Below are 15,879 nucleotides of genomic sequence, written 5' to 3'. Positions count from 1 at the left end.
GCTCTCGCGAGATCTGAGCGGCTCCCGCTCGGCTGTGTTCGGCCCCGCTCGCTTCCTCTCGGCTCTGCTCGGCCCCGCTCGGTTCCTCTCGGCTCTCTTCGGCCGCGTTCGTCTCCGCTATATCTCGCTCGGTTCCTCTCGGCTCTGCTCGGTCCCGCTCGCTTCCTCTCCGATCCGCTCGGCTCTGTTCGGAAACGCTCGGCTCTGTTCGGTCCCGCTCGGTTCGGCTCGGCTCGGCTCGGCCGGAGCAGCGGCAGAACCGGCGGCAGGACAAGCGGCACCGGGCAGATGGGCTCCCCCCTTCTGGGGGGGGCAGGAGCACAAAAACGTCCTGCGCTAAGAGGAGAAGCGGAGACGCCTCTTCCCATCCCGACTTCTCTCGCCAAGGAGCTCTCTGCCCCCATCGCGCTGACTGCAGCAGCCGGGAGCATCGGCCTCCAGAGCCACCAGTGCCACCAGTACGGCACCAGTGCCGCCAGCCGCCGGGAGGGTCTGGCTTTTCCAGCCCTGACGGGATGCCAAGGAGAAGAGAGGGAAGAGTTTCCCCGGGAAACAGCCCGGCTTGCTCGTTTCTGCTCCTCCTTTCCCAAGTACCTTTCCCTTTCCTTTTAGAAGGCGGCCAAATCTGCCCCAGTCTTCACCTTTTTAGTGCTGTGAAGCAGAGTCCCGGCTAATACTGGAAACCTCTGCTGCTTCCTGGGGGGAAAGCGTGTTTTCTGCCAGGGGAAGGCTCAGTAAAGTAACACGCAGTTCCGAGTCGATGCTTGTTTTATTAGAACCTCATCTAAGAACTTTTCCACGTGACATTCCCGATGTATGACACTCGAGGATCACAATCTTAAAGCTTGTTGCTCTTTTTCCAAAAACCCTAGGCTGTGAAGAAAAGGACATTCTAACCCAACATCTTCAGGATGTTGAGTTGAGAAGGTGAACAAAACAGACTTTCCGTTAAAGCGTTTAAGACAAGCAATGTGAAAAGCTGAATTACACGAGAAACAATACCACCTGACACTCACGCTACAAGGTGACCTTTCCACCACAATCAGGACTTCCAGGTCAGTTCTTCCCACCAAAAAGATGCTGTAGTGGCGAAAAGATCATGCTGGGGAAGCAACAACAACAACAAGAGCACGTTATACTTCAAAGGCTTCTCTGAGAGTTGTACTAACAAGGTCATTTCTGTCCACCAGAAAGACACAGCCCCAGCGCAAAAGAAATCAGGGGAAGACTGAAAAAATAGAGGAAACATAAAGAATAACTTGGCCACAAGGGTCTGGGCTCAGTAGTCAAAGGGACTGGCTACATTAGGATTAAGAAGGACTTTTATTCCTTCCGAAACTAAGTCACCTATCACTCACTGCCGATGGTCCACGTGTGCTGCACAGGGAACGCACCGCTCCCGCGGGATACAGCTCCACGGCTTCAGAGCGCTCCTTTGGCCAGCAGCGCCCAGCAACGCTTTGCGCCGTTACTTTAGTTTGGGTTTCAAACGGTGTCTTTGAGAGTCAAGGTGGCCAAAGCCACAGTTGCTGAGCGGCCAAATAAAGGTCCTGCTTTATTTGGACCTGAAGGTCCATCCCGGGAAGGCCCTGTTAGAAGGGGGAGCGTTGAAGTCCTTCAGGAATGGGGCTGGAGATGGCTCTCCTCAGCTGATGAAAGCCCCGTTGGGTGGGGGCTGGGACTGGGGGCAGGAACACTCCCGTGGCGGGGGGGTGGTTCCCAAAGACCGCTCAGAAGAGGAACATTGACTGGGAACGTTGCCCCTGACCACAGGACATCCCTGAATGTTTCGTTGCCCTGGGAGACTTTGGTTTAACCCCAGAAAAGGCGTCTCCGTTCTTCAGGATCCCGCAGAATCGCCTGAACCGCCCCAATCAGGCCCAGCCTCCCCCACAGGCTCGGACACAGCCAGGCCTGCACCTGCTCAGAGCTGCGGTGTTAGTACCTTCTCCAGAACGTTGATACACCTTTTCCTTTGGACTCCGCGCTTCCCTTGTTGGCCGTTGGGTCCGTTGGCTGCAGCAGCTGCACCGTGCCTTCAGCCTGACTGGCTGCTGTTCTTCGTTCGAGGTCAGATTCCCCAGATCCCCCTGCAAGGAACGGCAGAAGAACGAACCACACGCTGGCTCTCTCCACACTCCCTGCGTACCAACGGCACACCCCGATACTGAGGGGGGGGTCTGGGCTCCGACAGCCGTGACGTTGGAAGGTGTCACGGCCATCCCCACGCAGAATGGCTTGGACATGGGCTCCCATCTCCCAGCCCGGCTCCCGAAGAGCCGCGTGGCCTCGCTCTGTGGCTGGGAGCGTGTTCCGCGGGGAGGGAGTCTCAGCCAAAATCCCTGCTGACCTACCGCTTCACAGTGGGTCTAATGCCTCATCTCGCCTGCTGGAAAATGCCAAACGTGCTTTTTAAAGGAAAACTCACACCAACATAATCCTCGCAGCTTTGGAGGGAATCGGCCGGTTTGAATGGGACAATGCACAAACTCCTTACTTACAGAAAAGCGCTTGGTTACAGCCCACGCCAAGGGATGCTGGACTAAACTCACGCTCCTTTGCTTTGGAGGAATTCTGAAAGGAAAAGGAACCCAAGAACCATTACACCATGTCAAATTCCATCGGGCAAGAGATTTTTGCTTGTTCGCTCGCTGTAAGAACTAAAAGGCAAGGTCTACGCTCTTGTTCTGCCATTTGAATTTCTTTTCCTGCCACTACGAGGACTTTCTTCACCTATATATTTCCGCCTCTCCCTCCTCAGGACATTCGCACGCCCAACCTAAAGCTGTAATTCATTGAGTAGACTTTAACACAGCAGACAGGGAAAGAATAACAGCAGCTGTGGCACAGGCAGAGATTTTTAAAAAAGCACGAAGAGAGGTGCTGTGGGAAATAACAGCCACTGGACAATACAGGCCCCTGAACATCAGGCCTGCGAAGACACAGTCATAGGAAACAGAGTAACAGGGAAGGGACAAAAGCGAACAGCCACGGAAGCACGAGGTGAGCCAGGAATACCCAGGAGGAAGGCTATCAGCGAGACGAAGGAGCACAGACAACAAAATCAGCACGTAAGCTTCTTGAGGAGAGGATAAACCAGCTTTGTCACAGAGGAGGAGAGGAGAGGAGAGGGAGAGGAGAGGGAGAGGAGAGGGAGAGGGAGAGGGAGAGGGAGAGGGAGAGGGAGAGGGAGAGGGAGAGGGAGAGGGAGAGGGAGAGGGAGAGGGAGAGGGAGAGGGAGAGGGAGAGGGAGAGGGAGAGGGAGAGGGAGAGGGAGAGGGAGAGGGAGAGGGAGAGGGAGAGGGAGAGGGAGAGGGAGAGGGAGAGGGAGAGGGAGAGGGAGAGGAGAGGAGAGGAGAGGAGAGGAGAGGAGAGGAGAGGAGAGGAGAGGAGAGGAGAGGAGAGGAGAGGAGAGGAGAGGAGAGGAGAGATCCGCTCCCCGATGGCGTTTCTCTTGCACTCAGCTCAGGCTGATGCAAAATTCCAAACTGTAGGTGGCCTGAGGCCTTTGCAGTTCAGTCTCGGAGCATTAACTAAGTCAGGAAAATTATCTGCAGTGACAGTCCGAGCGTCTCTCAGTTCTCTTTTCTCCTCCTTTGGCTGCTGGTGCACGCGCTAAGTGGAAAGCTGCGCAGGCTCAGCACCACGCATCCTGACCAGACAGCCTGCTGGCGAGATCGCAGGCCGAGAAGGTATTTGGATGGGAGCTGGAAATGCCATCTCTGTCCCAGCCGTGTGACGGCGGCACTTCCACGCTCCTCCTTCTGGATCGAGTGCCCGTCTTGTAACATCAGTCCTATGGGCACTAAGTAGACGGATTTCCTTCCTGTTTAACGAGACCCTTCCCTTTTTGAGATGCGTTCGGAAGCACCAGGTGGATCTGGATCCAAGGCCATGCGCTGCTGATAAAGGGAACAAGAGCCCTAGAGGAATGATCAGAAGAAGCCTGGGGAAGTACAGGGGCTACGGATACGTTTTTTCCTAAGCCTAATTTTTCTTCTGATCCTGAATACCAAAAGAAAGCAAATGGAAAGCAAATCAAACGGAAAGCAGGTCACAGAAGCACCTGGCGCTGATCTCCTAAAAAAACGCACTGAGGGAGAGACCATCTGCCCGTGATTTCAGGCGATGCTCGTGACACCTGCTCTGGTATTCATAAACACAACAGCTGGTGTCCGGACGTCCCTCTCAGTGCAACAGTGCTCTGACTCGTGCAGATTCCAGGTGCGAGTCGTGGTGGCACAAGTACCCGTTCCAGAGAAGGTTCTTCTCACCTGAATTGGCATTTGCTGAGAAGACGAGTCATTCCTCATGTCCTAGTTCCGACGGGGATAGGGTTAATTCTCCCCAGGCTCCGGCAGGGACACAGGTGTTCCATCCCATGGGAGCCATGCCCAGTCTGCAGCCAGCAGCTGCCGGGGAGGGGGCGGGAAGTCGCCACTTGGGAGCGGGCTGGGGTGTCCCGGGACCGGTTGGTGAGCGGTGGAAAAGCTTATGTCATCTCCCGGGAAAACTCATCACTTGGCCAAGACTGACGAGCAGGAATCACAAATGCCTCAATGCAGGCGAAAAGGGAAAAACAAACTACCCGAAGGCATTTTTATACTTGCCACTTTAAGAATCTAGGACTAAACAGATGCTGTTGTCTCGTTCTGAATATTCCGTCGCTTACCGTTTCACATCCCTGCTTTGCTTTACTCCGACAGTCACCGTGCCTGGCTCCAGTCCTAAAAAGAAGTCAAAGGAGGAAGAACTGAGGTTACAAAACGTCACAAAAAGGAAGCAAACTTGTCAACAGCTACTCCAACTATTTAATTAGAAATCAGGGTTTTGGTACCTCTAGACAAGAAGACAGATACCCTTAATCTGTCTTGGTCCTCATGCTTCAAAGGCTCCTTTCAAAAATGAAACTAGGCACTCCTTCCAGTGTCAGGCTTTCTGCTTTTCTAGTAAAACCAACGAGCAGTTCAAGAGGAAAAAGAAGCGTTACATGACACGGAGAGTGGGATGAGCAGCAGGTTGAGAAAGGCCGCAAATCCTACAAGGTTACTGACACCAAGGGAAGGGCAGGGAGCAGAGAACCGCAGAAGCTCGTACAAGACTCGGTCATGGAGCAATGAGATGGCAGCGGAAACTCTGTGCAGAGAGGTACCAAGTGACGCACGCGGGGAAAACCAGCCCTGGATTCACACACAACATTGTGCCGATCGGTATCACCGGGGAGGGACACCTGGAGATTCTGAGAGCTCGACGCTCAATAGCACCCCAGGAAAACTCAAATACAAATCCCCCGTGAGGAATTATGAGCAAAAAACCTTGTCCAAACCAAAAAAAAAGACCAAGAGGTGGCCTGAGTAAAGCAGGCAAACTCCTTCCCAGGGCGACTGCTGAGACTGAACGAGCTCTTCAGTCTAACAGAGCGACTGGAAAAAAGCGATAGAGGGCTCGAAGCTGATGCCTCACCTCGCCAATTTAATTATGAAATCAAGAATACACTTTCAAATGATTTACTGGAATACGTAACTTCAGGGGCAAGACTCAGGACTAAGAGGGAGCTGCCAGACCGCATCACGACAGAGCCCTTTCTGGCCTCGTATTTTATGCATCTACAACTCACGTCTTGGCTAAAAGAGATCAGAATGTATTCTGGATCCCGGTCTCATTCTTCACTCATTTCCAGCGGTTTTATTGTGACTAGGAACTGATGGGGGGGAAGGAAACTAAAGGACTACATTTATACGAGCAGGAAAAGAACCGGCTTCGGACTTCTCCCGTTATAATCTCGACATGAAATCCATCTGGGGAGCGGGTAGAATCTAAGGCAAAAAAGGAGATGATCTGACATGGTCTGTACATCGCCACGGAAGGGGAAGGTGAGCATCAACACCTCCGATCACAATGCTGCATCTGGGACTCTCTGCAGATACCTGCGAACACTGAGTACAGACACAAATTGTCTTTTTGTCAAACGCGACGCTCTACGAAAGAAAGAAGGCGGCCAGACTATAACTAACAACGGCCTGCCTCGGAAAGGGAATCAAGAACGAAGCGTGAAGGGAGCTGCCATAACCAGCACTGCACCCTCGCGCTGAAGGCGGCCAACAGGCCCCTGGGGTGCATTAGGAGGCGTTTTGCCAGCAGCTCGAGGGAGGTGATCCTTCCCCTCTGCTCAGGGCTGCTGAGGGCTGGGTGCTCCGTCCAGACTGGGCTCCCTGGGACAAGACGGGGACTCGCCGGGGGGAGCCCAGCAAAGGGCCACAAAGATGATGAAGGGACTGGACCACTGTTCCGATGTGGAGAGGCTGGGAGAGCTGGGACTGTTCAGCCTGGAGATGGCTCAGGGGGGCTCTTACCAACACACACCTGATGGGAGGGAAGGAAGAAGAGGGAGCTGCGCTGTCCACCTGAGGGGTCACGTCCTGGGCAACCTGCTCTGGGTGACCCGGCCTGAGCAGGAGGGGTTGGACTCAGTGATATCAAAGGTGCCGTGCAACCTCAACGATTCTGTGAAAGCCACAGAGAGGGATCTCGGCCTCAAGACGAGCGGCAGCATTCACCAGCCGACCCAGAGGAACAGGCTGGTGTGCAGCTAGAAAGCTGCTCCCGGCCCTTCCCGTCCACCCCGGGCTCAGGTGTGCAACCCTGCTTTGTCTCGCTGCTGAGGTCCCAGCCCGCTGCGACTCTCCAGAGAATGTGGACACAAAGGACATAAACGGGGAGACCTCTAGTTAATGGCACGGGAACCCGAAAGCACAGGATAACTTTCTGCAATCATGGGCGATGCTGCTTAGGTTCTGTCACCTACGGAAAAGAAGGAAGAAGACAAATGGGGCAAAGGATTATATAGGGATGAAATTGGAGGAAGGTACAAGAGACATTAAAAACACTGGTATGTGCCCTGGAGGACTATTTGGTAGTCAACTCACCTGTCCGTACCCAACGGTGGGCGTGAGGTCTCTGCTCCGACTTCCACTCTCCTCCTCTTCACCGCTTCTTCCGCTGCAGGACTTCCGGACGCTTCATTGCTTCTCTTGACCTTCAAAACATTGCAAACTTCGTATTGATAAAATTTGATTTTGACTTTTCTATTTTAGAACAAAATTCAGAGTTAATATACATTCATCTTTCGCAAAATCGTTCGTCTTTATACAACAAAAACCGAAAAACGCTTGAGGAAGAAGAGATCAGCTGCCTTATTCAAACAGAAGACGAGCACTGAGAGGCCATCCAGAGAATTATGCTCAACCGCTTTCACCACGAAATACTGCTTGCCATCTTCAGAGGAGGGCCAGGGAATGCCATTAGCAGGAATGTAATGCTGGCAGAGAGAGCGGGAGTTTCTTCCGGGCCATTTGGACAGGAACCCTTCACTAATTCACTCCGGTTTTAGTCACTTACCCGTATCGAAAACAAACCTACCCCGAGCTCTCATTCAACAAAAACTTTCCAAAGAAGCTTAACTTTGTTGTTTACGACACACACAGCACCTCGGAAACTACTTCCTGATTCAGCCATATTGACCCCATCCTACAGACTCTCCCGCTGAAGAAACCAGTTGACAGCTCAGCTCAGACTTGTAGAAAACACACTGAACCGAAGCCAGCAGGGCTCCTCAGGCAGGACTCCGTTCAAAGGCCGATGGAACCAACAGGACGATTTCTCCCAGCTTGGGTGGTTACGGGGGAGAATTCAGTGCCACCTTACGGTGCCTGATGGACAGCCAGAAACAGGAGAACTACAGCATTGCCGAGAGCTATGTTCTGCTTCTTCAGACTATTTAGTATATAACTTAAACCACAAACAACAAACCAAAAACAGGTACAAAACTTACAAGCGCATCACTGCCCTCGTCTCCTTCTTTACCTGTAACAGACGTATCACAAAATTTGGTGAATATTTGGTGACTGGACTGTCTTTAACCAGCTTAAAAGTACACTTTTGCATTGCACCTCACTTCCGGAGAACAAGACAAACTCCTCAGAAACCATGTTGGACTTGCATATGATACGTTGAAACCGAAAAAACGGCAAACGCAGCTCTTTCAGAACTAGAATTCCTGCTAGGAATACCCGTGTCGATGGGATGGGGACAACTGCTTCTCTTGAAGCGTCAAAGGAGTCTTCAGAAGAAAAGAGGGAACATTTGCCAATCACACAAGAGACGTTATTACCAGAATTACTGTAATTATTTAGAAAAACAAATGCATTCTTTCTTTGGGACAACAGAAACAAAGAGTGTGGAGTTCAATGTCAACAAACGTCATCAAGCACAAGGAGGCAAAACACAGGTTCCATCTACACGTGCTGGCTCCAGCTGAGCTACCGACATTAAAGAACGAAGGTCGGGAGCCGCTGGGCACTGCTTCATCCACATACTAGCTGAAGAGTCAGCAGGGCTTGGAAAGGCAAAGGGAGAGTCAGGAAATGTCAGGAAAGCAATACAGGACACGAGAGAACACACTGTTCCGCTCTATTTCAAATCCACGGTACGGCCGTGCCGCGTGCAGTTTTGCTCCCTCCAATTCAAAGACACGGTAGGTGAAAGGAAAGGGAAAAGCGAGACACAGATGAGAGATGTTTCCAGAAATGATGCAAACGTAACCATAGTGACTTACCACGAGATACGTTCTGCTGAAATGAGTTGAGTTCTAGATAGACAGTGCAAATGTAGGGATAAGGCACGAGAAGGACGTTCTCATGTTTGAATCTCATCTCCGATACTCTCTCCCATTTACTCAGATCTGCGAACGATGATAAGAACAGAGCACTAACATTCCAAAGGAGCAGGCATCCTGACAACATCTCCTTGGAAAGCTGCAAAAGTCACACCACAGGGCACATGTGCCAAAGGCAGCAAATACAATCTGGCGGTAGGAACCGCGGGAAACACCACGAGCGACACCTTACAAGAAACACTCGTCCAGGTGATCCTCTCCCAGAGCTCGCACGGCTGGGGAGTAACTAAGAGCTACGCTCCAGCGAGGAGCCCGACACCCAGACTGCAGGACACCTCATCACGCCAGGCCTCTGAGCTGGCACTTCTCACTAGGGCCCAGCGCTGGCTGCGCGTGGGCATGGACTGCCAAGTTCTGGAAACACAAGCCCACGAGCCAAACCCTCCTCGAGCATGCAGGCAAGACTGGCTGAGCTCTAGCAACGCAAACCAACAACCCCAACATTTGTTTGGGCGCTTCCTGTCTGACGATGCTCTTGGCCGCTTTCTCTTCCTGGCAGGAACAGGAATAAGTTGCTCTCGTACGTACCAGCTTCTGGCAGAGAGCGAGGACGACCTCCTCCTTGCCTGCTACTACGAGGTGCGGCAATAGCGCGCTCTTCCAAGACTGGAAGGGAACGCCTTGGAGGAGGAAACACCTGGATGTCCATTACTCCTGGGCACCCAGAACCACAGGAGGGGATACCAAAGGGCCTGATCCGATGCCCAAACTGACACACCTCAGGACTGAAAAGGCTTCTTATTCGACCAATTTACTTTTCTCTTCAACAAGAGCCTCAGCAGAGTAACTGCTTTTGAACCCTTTACACTACGGCACCTACAATATTTAATCCTAAGGTACCTTAAGAGAAAACTACCGCGGTCTTCTCTACGAGTGGCCAACGTTGCTGAGCCTGCAGGGAGCATCTGACGTTCGTCAGCCTTTTTATGCACTAGCTTTGCTTGCAATCGCATTAGGTGGGCTTCCTGGGACTTTATCAATACACGTGCATTTTCTCTGGCTAAATCTGATTCGGAATGCAGGGGCGTTTGTCTGAAATCCCCGCAAAACTCTCTTTTCACATCAGTTCTCTGGTGAAGGCAACAACTGAGGAGGACCTTCAGCTAAGGTAAAACTGCAAAGCTCAAAGGAGTCGTTCTCCAGCTAAAGCTCCGCACGCTGCTGGACACGAAGGTCGAATTACACAGTGCCCAACAGAGACAACTCATTGAACCTCTTCTTTTACGAACAGGAAAGAAAGGATACACGGAAAGACAGTGAAGTGGTCTGTAGAAAATGGATGTAAATCATCAAGATTTCCAAGGATTACTCGAATCGCTTCCTGGGGAGGCCAAAAAAAGAAACGAGGGCAGAATATTAACAATACAGCCACAATTCGACTGTGAAGTACAGTTTCAAGGCGCGGAAAAAATTTACAATTACTTTACAGCTTGCACGAATCAGGGAAGAGCAGGTTCTAGCTATTTTGCTTTTCCTCCTCCCCTTCTTCTCCCCACTCCCTCCCATCGCCCAGAGTGCGCTGCACTCACGGGCTCATAGAAACTGAAGTGAATTAATATCGTAGTCTTGAGCTAACGCAGAAGCATCGCTATGGAGAACGGAGGCCTGCTTTTAAATCTAAGAAATTCTGCATTTCAGAATTCTCCTTTTTGCCAGCAAAACACGTGCAGCGTTGACCTCTTTCAAAAGTGAACATATTGCTCTTTTTCTGAATATTGACCAAGTTCAGTTACAGAGGAACTGCAATTCAGCCCCAGCTAACTCCTGCTTTACCATCGGGAAACTTTTTCTAGTCATACCTTTCAGTATTTTCAAAAGCAAAAAAGACCAAAATAATCAAATGATTATTTTCCGCATCAATTAAAATCAGCATATTTTCATCCATAATATTTATAATGCTATTACTCTACTCTGAAGGGGTTTTTTTAAAGTAAGTAATGGGAGCATTTCTGAGCAGGCAGGATATTTGACTCATTGTCTCGGGAACGGCAGGAGCTTTCTTCTGTCTCAGGAAGAAGACGACAACAACACAGCCCATCAGTGGGCACCAAGCTCGGTCACAAAGTACTGGCATCACCAACAGAACGTCCACTGGTCCCACCAGCTCCTCAGCTGCGAGGAAAGCGCGTGCAATTGAGCCTTAGATCAGCTGCTGCCCCGCTGGCTCACCAGTACCACCACAGCTCCTGAACAAAGGGGAGGGTGCCGCAGCTCGTCAGGCCCGAGCACTTCAAAGCACTGCTCAGGTCTGGGGCTGAAGTTTCACGTATCCAGTTTTAACAGTCGGTCGCTTCTTGGAAATACTTCAAATCAAACCATTACTCTTCTACGCTAATGCTGCCTGTTGGTGACGGCTTCTCATTTGCCACATTTTTTCACCCTCGTGCTCTCCAGGGAAGTTCCCCATCGCTCTCACTCGAAACGCTGCATTGGACAAAATGTCCTCAGTCCCGTAACAAACAAAACATTTGCTCAGCTTAACGTGCAGACAAAGTGCCAGGGACCTGCTTCCTCCCCTACCTCTAACTCCTTGACAGCACTTCCAGCGTTGAGATCAGGAGCACTGTGAAACAAACAGAGAGAGTTCATCCCAGCCTCATCAAAGAGCAACACAGCTGCATTCGTTGGAAGAGTTTAAACATCCACAAATCATCATTCCCACTGCACACAGAAAATACTTAGCAGGCAGATGAACTCCTGATTTACTGTTTGTAAAAAACATCCGGTATTCCACAAGGACTGTTTCTTTTCAATTTTCTGCCCCTTTGCGTTTTGCGTGAGGATACAATGGACGGGAGATCAGATCTTTTCAGGTGATCCTCAGGAACCTGTAGGACTGGGGTTTTGACAAGGCGCCCTCAAACCAGCACCTCTGTCTTCCAGCCGATGGCAACGCCATTCCCCGCAACGGACTAAAAGCAGGAACCAGCAGGACACATCTCTGAATCCCCTCCACGGCGCAAACCTGCAGAGGAACGGGCCTTCACAGCATTGGACCTAAGCCCTGCGATGCTGGGAGCTGTGTACTGCCTGCATCAAGCTGTCTCCTGCTTTTCTCAGCCAGCTTCTCAAAGCTGTTTGCGGCTAGGTGTCGGCCAACAATCAAATGCAGAGGGAGAGAGGTCCCAAAGGAAATCCGAACCCATTAAAAAGTAAAGAAATCACATAACTGTTGCTTGGAAGTAAGTAAATACAGTGGAGCGTAAGGAATTATGGCACACAAGTGCTCCCTGGTACGTGCTCTGGGGGACAGCCATTCTCCTATCCTCCACATTCAGGGTCCCCAGCCCTGAACCTTCTGACTGCCCCAGGATCTTCTCAACGCCACACGACACCACAACACACCTTCCTCTCCAAAATCAACACGGAGAACAAAACGAGGAAGGTTAATCCTCCTGGATCTGACACTATTGCAGCAAAATGCTCAAGCAAAGCTAAAGAAACGACTGCGTTTCAACTCATCCCAAAATAAAGTCATGCAACAGAATTCCAAAGAGCCAGCCTACAAAGGAAAAAGGAGACAAGTGTGGCACAAGATCGGAGGTAGCTTCAGGTCTGGAGACAGACCAGGTGGCACGATGTTCATAGCACACGCTCCTCCATCCTGCTGCAGCCAACAACAGCCACCTCCCGAGCGAACCCAGGCTCTGGCAATGGCTGCGCGCGTCTGATTGCAAAAGGAAATCCACGCACACTCATGAAACCACCCTCGAGGCAGGTGCTCGAGTCATTGCCTGGGGCATTTCAGCCCTGCTGCAACCTCACTGCCATGACAAGGGGGGTTTGGGGACGGCACGGTGCTGTTCTTTTTCTCTGACGCAGGGATACTCGCTGGCTCAAAAGGATCTCAGTCCTAGCTCCTGCACGGTTGCCACCGTCTCAAGAGAGCGTTAACTCAACAGTCTGTAAGACCTTCCAAAAGCCTCTGAGGGCACCAGCCTCCAACTGCTGTCTGCTGCTGACCACAGCCCTGCAGGATGTACACGGGGAGCCACATTACGCTGAGCCACTGCTTTGGGGTGCTTTTATTTGGGAATACTATTGCTCTTAACGATTAATCAGAGGCTGAGACAGCAAAAACTCATCAAGTTTCAGACCAAGTTTGAGCTCTACAGAACACTCCTTCAGCAGGACACAATCTAGAAGCACTTGCTTTGGAATACCAGCCTTAAACCCGAGCAGCTCCAGTTCCTTTTCCAGAGTAGCTCAAACACCTGGGATTATTACGGAGCGCAGCCTCCAGGATTCTGAGTCCCCTCTCAAACGAAGAGCTCCAGAGCTCCTTGAGGAAGCTGGTCAAGGTTTTGCCCACTCACAAAAGCACTTGCCCATCATCTCTGTGTGTCCGACCAGCAGGCACAAGAAGGTTCCTCCAGGGCAATACCCTCGGGGAAAGTCTTTTTTTCACCTCTACAAGATCATCCTCTTCGACTTGTCTGACATCTTCCCCACGTGGTGGGGATCTGACCCAGCACCCTGTGCTTTAGTTACCAACTGACCAAAGGGATATCCCACAGCACAGGACATCACACTTAGCAATAACACTGGGGAAAGAAGGAGGAAGGGGGGACGCTCAGCGTTATGGTGTTTGTCTTCCCAAGTAACTCTTAGGTGTGATGGAGCCCGGCTTTCCTGGAGATTAAACACCCGCCCGCCGATGGCAAGCAGAGAACGAATTCCTGATTTTGCTTTGTTTGCACGCACGGCTTTTGCTTTACTAATTAAAGTCTTTATCTCAACCCACTTTATCCTTACTTCTACCCCTCCGATTCTCTCCCTCACCCCACTGCGGGGCACTGAGTGAGCGGCTGTGTGGGGCTTCCTTGTCAGCTGGGACTAAAGCACTACAAAGACTCTAGGGCTTTTCAGGTAAACACTTACAGAATCACAAAACACTATCGGTAAAAACAGCCTCTCTGTGCACTGAAGCACAAAACCCACACGTGGCAGTGAAACAGGAGCGTTTTTTACAGCTCAAATTACTCTCTTGAGCCAATGCTCAGCCTGTGCAAGCCCAGCAGCAACTTTTAACTGACCACTTTCGGGGTCAGTGAAAGAAGGCAGGAAAGGAGGAGCCCCCAGACCTGAGTTTAGTGTCTCATACTCACTCACTGCTACACGCAGCCACCAAACCGTGGGGTGACTTCGCAGCTTTAACACGCTTACCTGCTGAAGTTGCCATACCGGATTTTAAATTTGTACACAAGCCCGCCTGCATGAAGGAACCTTGTTTCAGGCAACGGGTAGGCAAACGGTTTCAGCGACATCTTTCTTTCTCCCAGGATACAGCCTAGGGGAGCAGGAGAGTCAAAGGTCAATGGCTAAAACCCTCCACCAGATCTCACTCTGTCCTACGAGAAGAAGGGATGGCGCGCAGTGTTTCCTCGAGAGGCCATCTGCCGAGAGAACAGGCTTCCCACCCGCGTCTCCTACCAGTCCCACAATCGCTGATTCGGGCATTCCAATAAAGCAGGGTGGGTTTGGGCAGGCTTCGAGGACGGGCTTGCAGCAGACAGCCACCCGCCTCCAGCTGCGCTGCTCGGGCGGTGTCCCCACCAACGGCCCCGAGGCCGTACGGGCCCCTTGCCCCGGGGGAAGGCAACAAGGCCCGGGCAGGGCCGTGTGGCAGCCCGGGACCGACCCCGGCCCTGAGGGACCCCCGGCGCCGGAGGCGGCCCCCGCAGCCCCTGCGGGTACGGCCCGGAGAAACGCGTCCCCCCCGCCGCCCCCCGCCCTCTGCCGGACGCCAGCGGCGAGAGGCAGCGCCTGCGGCCCCCGCAGCCCCGGGGCGGAGGGAGGGCCCGGGGCCGACCGGGCACGCCGGGGGAAGGCCGGGCCCCGCCGCGGACGCTGGCGCCGCTCCCCGGCCTGCCCCGGGGGGAGATGTCGCCGCCGCCTCCGCGGCCCCGCTGCCGGCCCCGACGCCCCCGGGCAGCCCCGGCGCTGGCGCCCAGCGGGCGGAGGCCCCGCCGCGCCCGCCCGTGCCTCAGGCGGGGCCGGGCCCGCGGCCGGAGCCGAGCCCCGCCGAGGGCAGCCGGGCGGGGCCGAGCCGGGCCCGTACCCGCTCCCTCCGCTCCGGCCGCCCGCTCTGCACCGGCCGCTGCTGCTGCTGCGCTTCAGAGGCGGCTGCGTGTGGGGCTGGGGGCGCCCCAGAGGGTCGAGCGTGAGCCCAGAGCCCGGAGGAGTTGGCCTTTGCCCTGTGGCAGGTCTCGCAGCTGCCTTCAGAGGGGTCCGGGCTCTGCCCCGGCCTCGCAGGCCAGAGTTAGCTCCCGGGGCCTTGTGAGAAATAAGTTCTGGTCTGAATGAAATAGGCTCAGGCAGAATCCTCTGTGAAGCACAGTTTTATTGACGTTCTTGCAAGAGCGGGTGACCTAGCAAGTAGGCACACTTTCAGTTCTTGAAACACACCTTTTTATTTCCTAATCCCGGCTGAATTTTGCCCTCCCCTGTTTCCCATTGGTTGGGTACTCCAGGGTTCACAGTCTGTCCGAGGTGCCTAAAATCCTTCCCAGATGCCTTGCCTCTGTTTACTTCTCTTTACGCTACACCTAAAGGGATTATCTGACTGGTTAAATGTTTGACTACCCTTCTAGACACTAATCCGGTATGAATCAGTTTGTCCTTTTGTGTGTGTGATAAAGAGATGTTCTACAAGCCTTTGCTGGAGCCTCTTTGTCTTAGTCATTCCGTTATCATGTCACCTCTGATGGAAACAAAAAGCAATACCTGCCTTTCTTACAACTTCCCCCTTTCCTTTTTCATAATCTTGTTGTCTTTTGCATTTCTAGGGCATGGTTCCATATGAGGCCTCTAGAGCTGACAGGATGATGTTACATTCTTCTTCTTGAGAGTTTTTCTTTTCTTCTAGATTGTAATAAACAGCCAGATCCCTTAAACAGAAATGGCACTTATTTTATTATAGGGACAAAGCCAATAAAGCAAAAGCACAGCGCTGGGTGCATGACTCAAGTCAGAGGCACACCAGCTAATACTTCACCCGTGTCTTATATACATTCAATATTGCATACGTATTCACTATTTTAGGCAGAGTAATTGTTTATGATGATTGATTATCATTAGTCCTTTTTCTCTTCTATTTGTGTGTTTCCTTCTGACAACTGTTTCTGAGGATCGATGATCTTCAG

At 52.2% G+C, this 15,879-nt stretch overlaps 1 protein-coding gene across 3 annotated transcripts; it reads right to left on the bottom strand.

Annotated features, from left to right (window-relative positions):
- Positions 1-729: 729 nt before the first annotated feature.
- On the bottom strand, positions 730-14,934 carry MAJIN (membrane anchored junction protein). 3 transcript variants are annotated; one of them, XM_063351148.1, is made up of 11 exons: positions 14,796-14,934; positions 13,901-14,024; positions 11,255-11,297; positions 9,980-10,055; positions 8,615-8,740; positions 7,832-7,863; positions 6,927-7,036; positions 4,673-4,727; positions 2,502-2,574; positions 1,946-2,090; positions 730-1,102 (listed from the first exon to the last, which is right to left on the bottom strand). In XM_063351148.1, exons 2-11 carry the CDS (start codon positions 13,999-14,001, stop codon positions 1,057-1,059), a joined length of 807 nt encoding a protein of 268 aa, XP_063207218.1. In that variant the 5' UTR covers positions 14,002-14,024; positions 14,796-14,934; the 3' UTR covers positions 730-1,056. The 3 variants fall into 3 exon arrangements, 2 of the variants coding, with proteins under 2 accessions (XP_063207218.1, XP_063207219.1); XM_063351149.1 differs by lacking the exon at positions 14,796-14,934 and adding an exon at positions 14,168-14,618; XR_010073169.1 differs by lacking the exon at positions 14,796-14,934 and having other exon boundaries at positions 802-873; positions 1,006-1,102; positions 13,901-14,618.
- Positions 14,935-15,879: the final 945 nt, after the last annotated feature.

Source organism: Chroicocephalus ridibundus, chromosome 13 (assembly GCF_963924245.1).
Source record: "Chroicocephalus ridibundus chromosome 13, bChrRid1.1, whole genome shotgun sequence".
NCBI lineage: Eukaryota > Metazoa > Chordata > Aves > Charadriiformes > Laridae > Chroicocephalus > Chroicocephalus ridibundus.
This window is presented reverse-complemented; position numbering and strand designations above follow the sequence as displayed.

Bases quoted from the DNA above. Each gene is read 5' to 3' on its own strand.
- MAJIN (XM_063351148.1), bottom strand. From the start codon at position 14,001: ATGTCGCTGAAACCGTTTGCCTACCCGTTGCCTGAAACAAGGTTCCTT. The intron at 11,298-13,900 runs GTAAGCGTGTTA...TTTGTTTCACAG, and splicing joins CGGTATGGCAACTTCAGCAG to TGCTCCTGATCTCAACGCTG. The intron at 7,864-8,614 runs GTAAGTCACTAT...CGTCTGTTACAG, and splicing joins TCAGCAGAACGTATCTCGTG to GTAAAGAAGGAGACGAGGGC.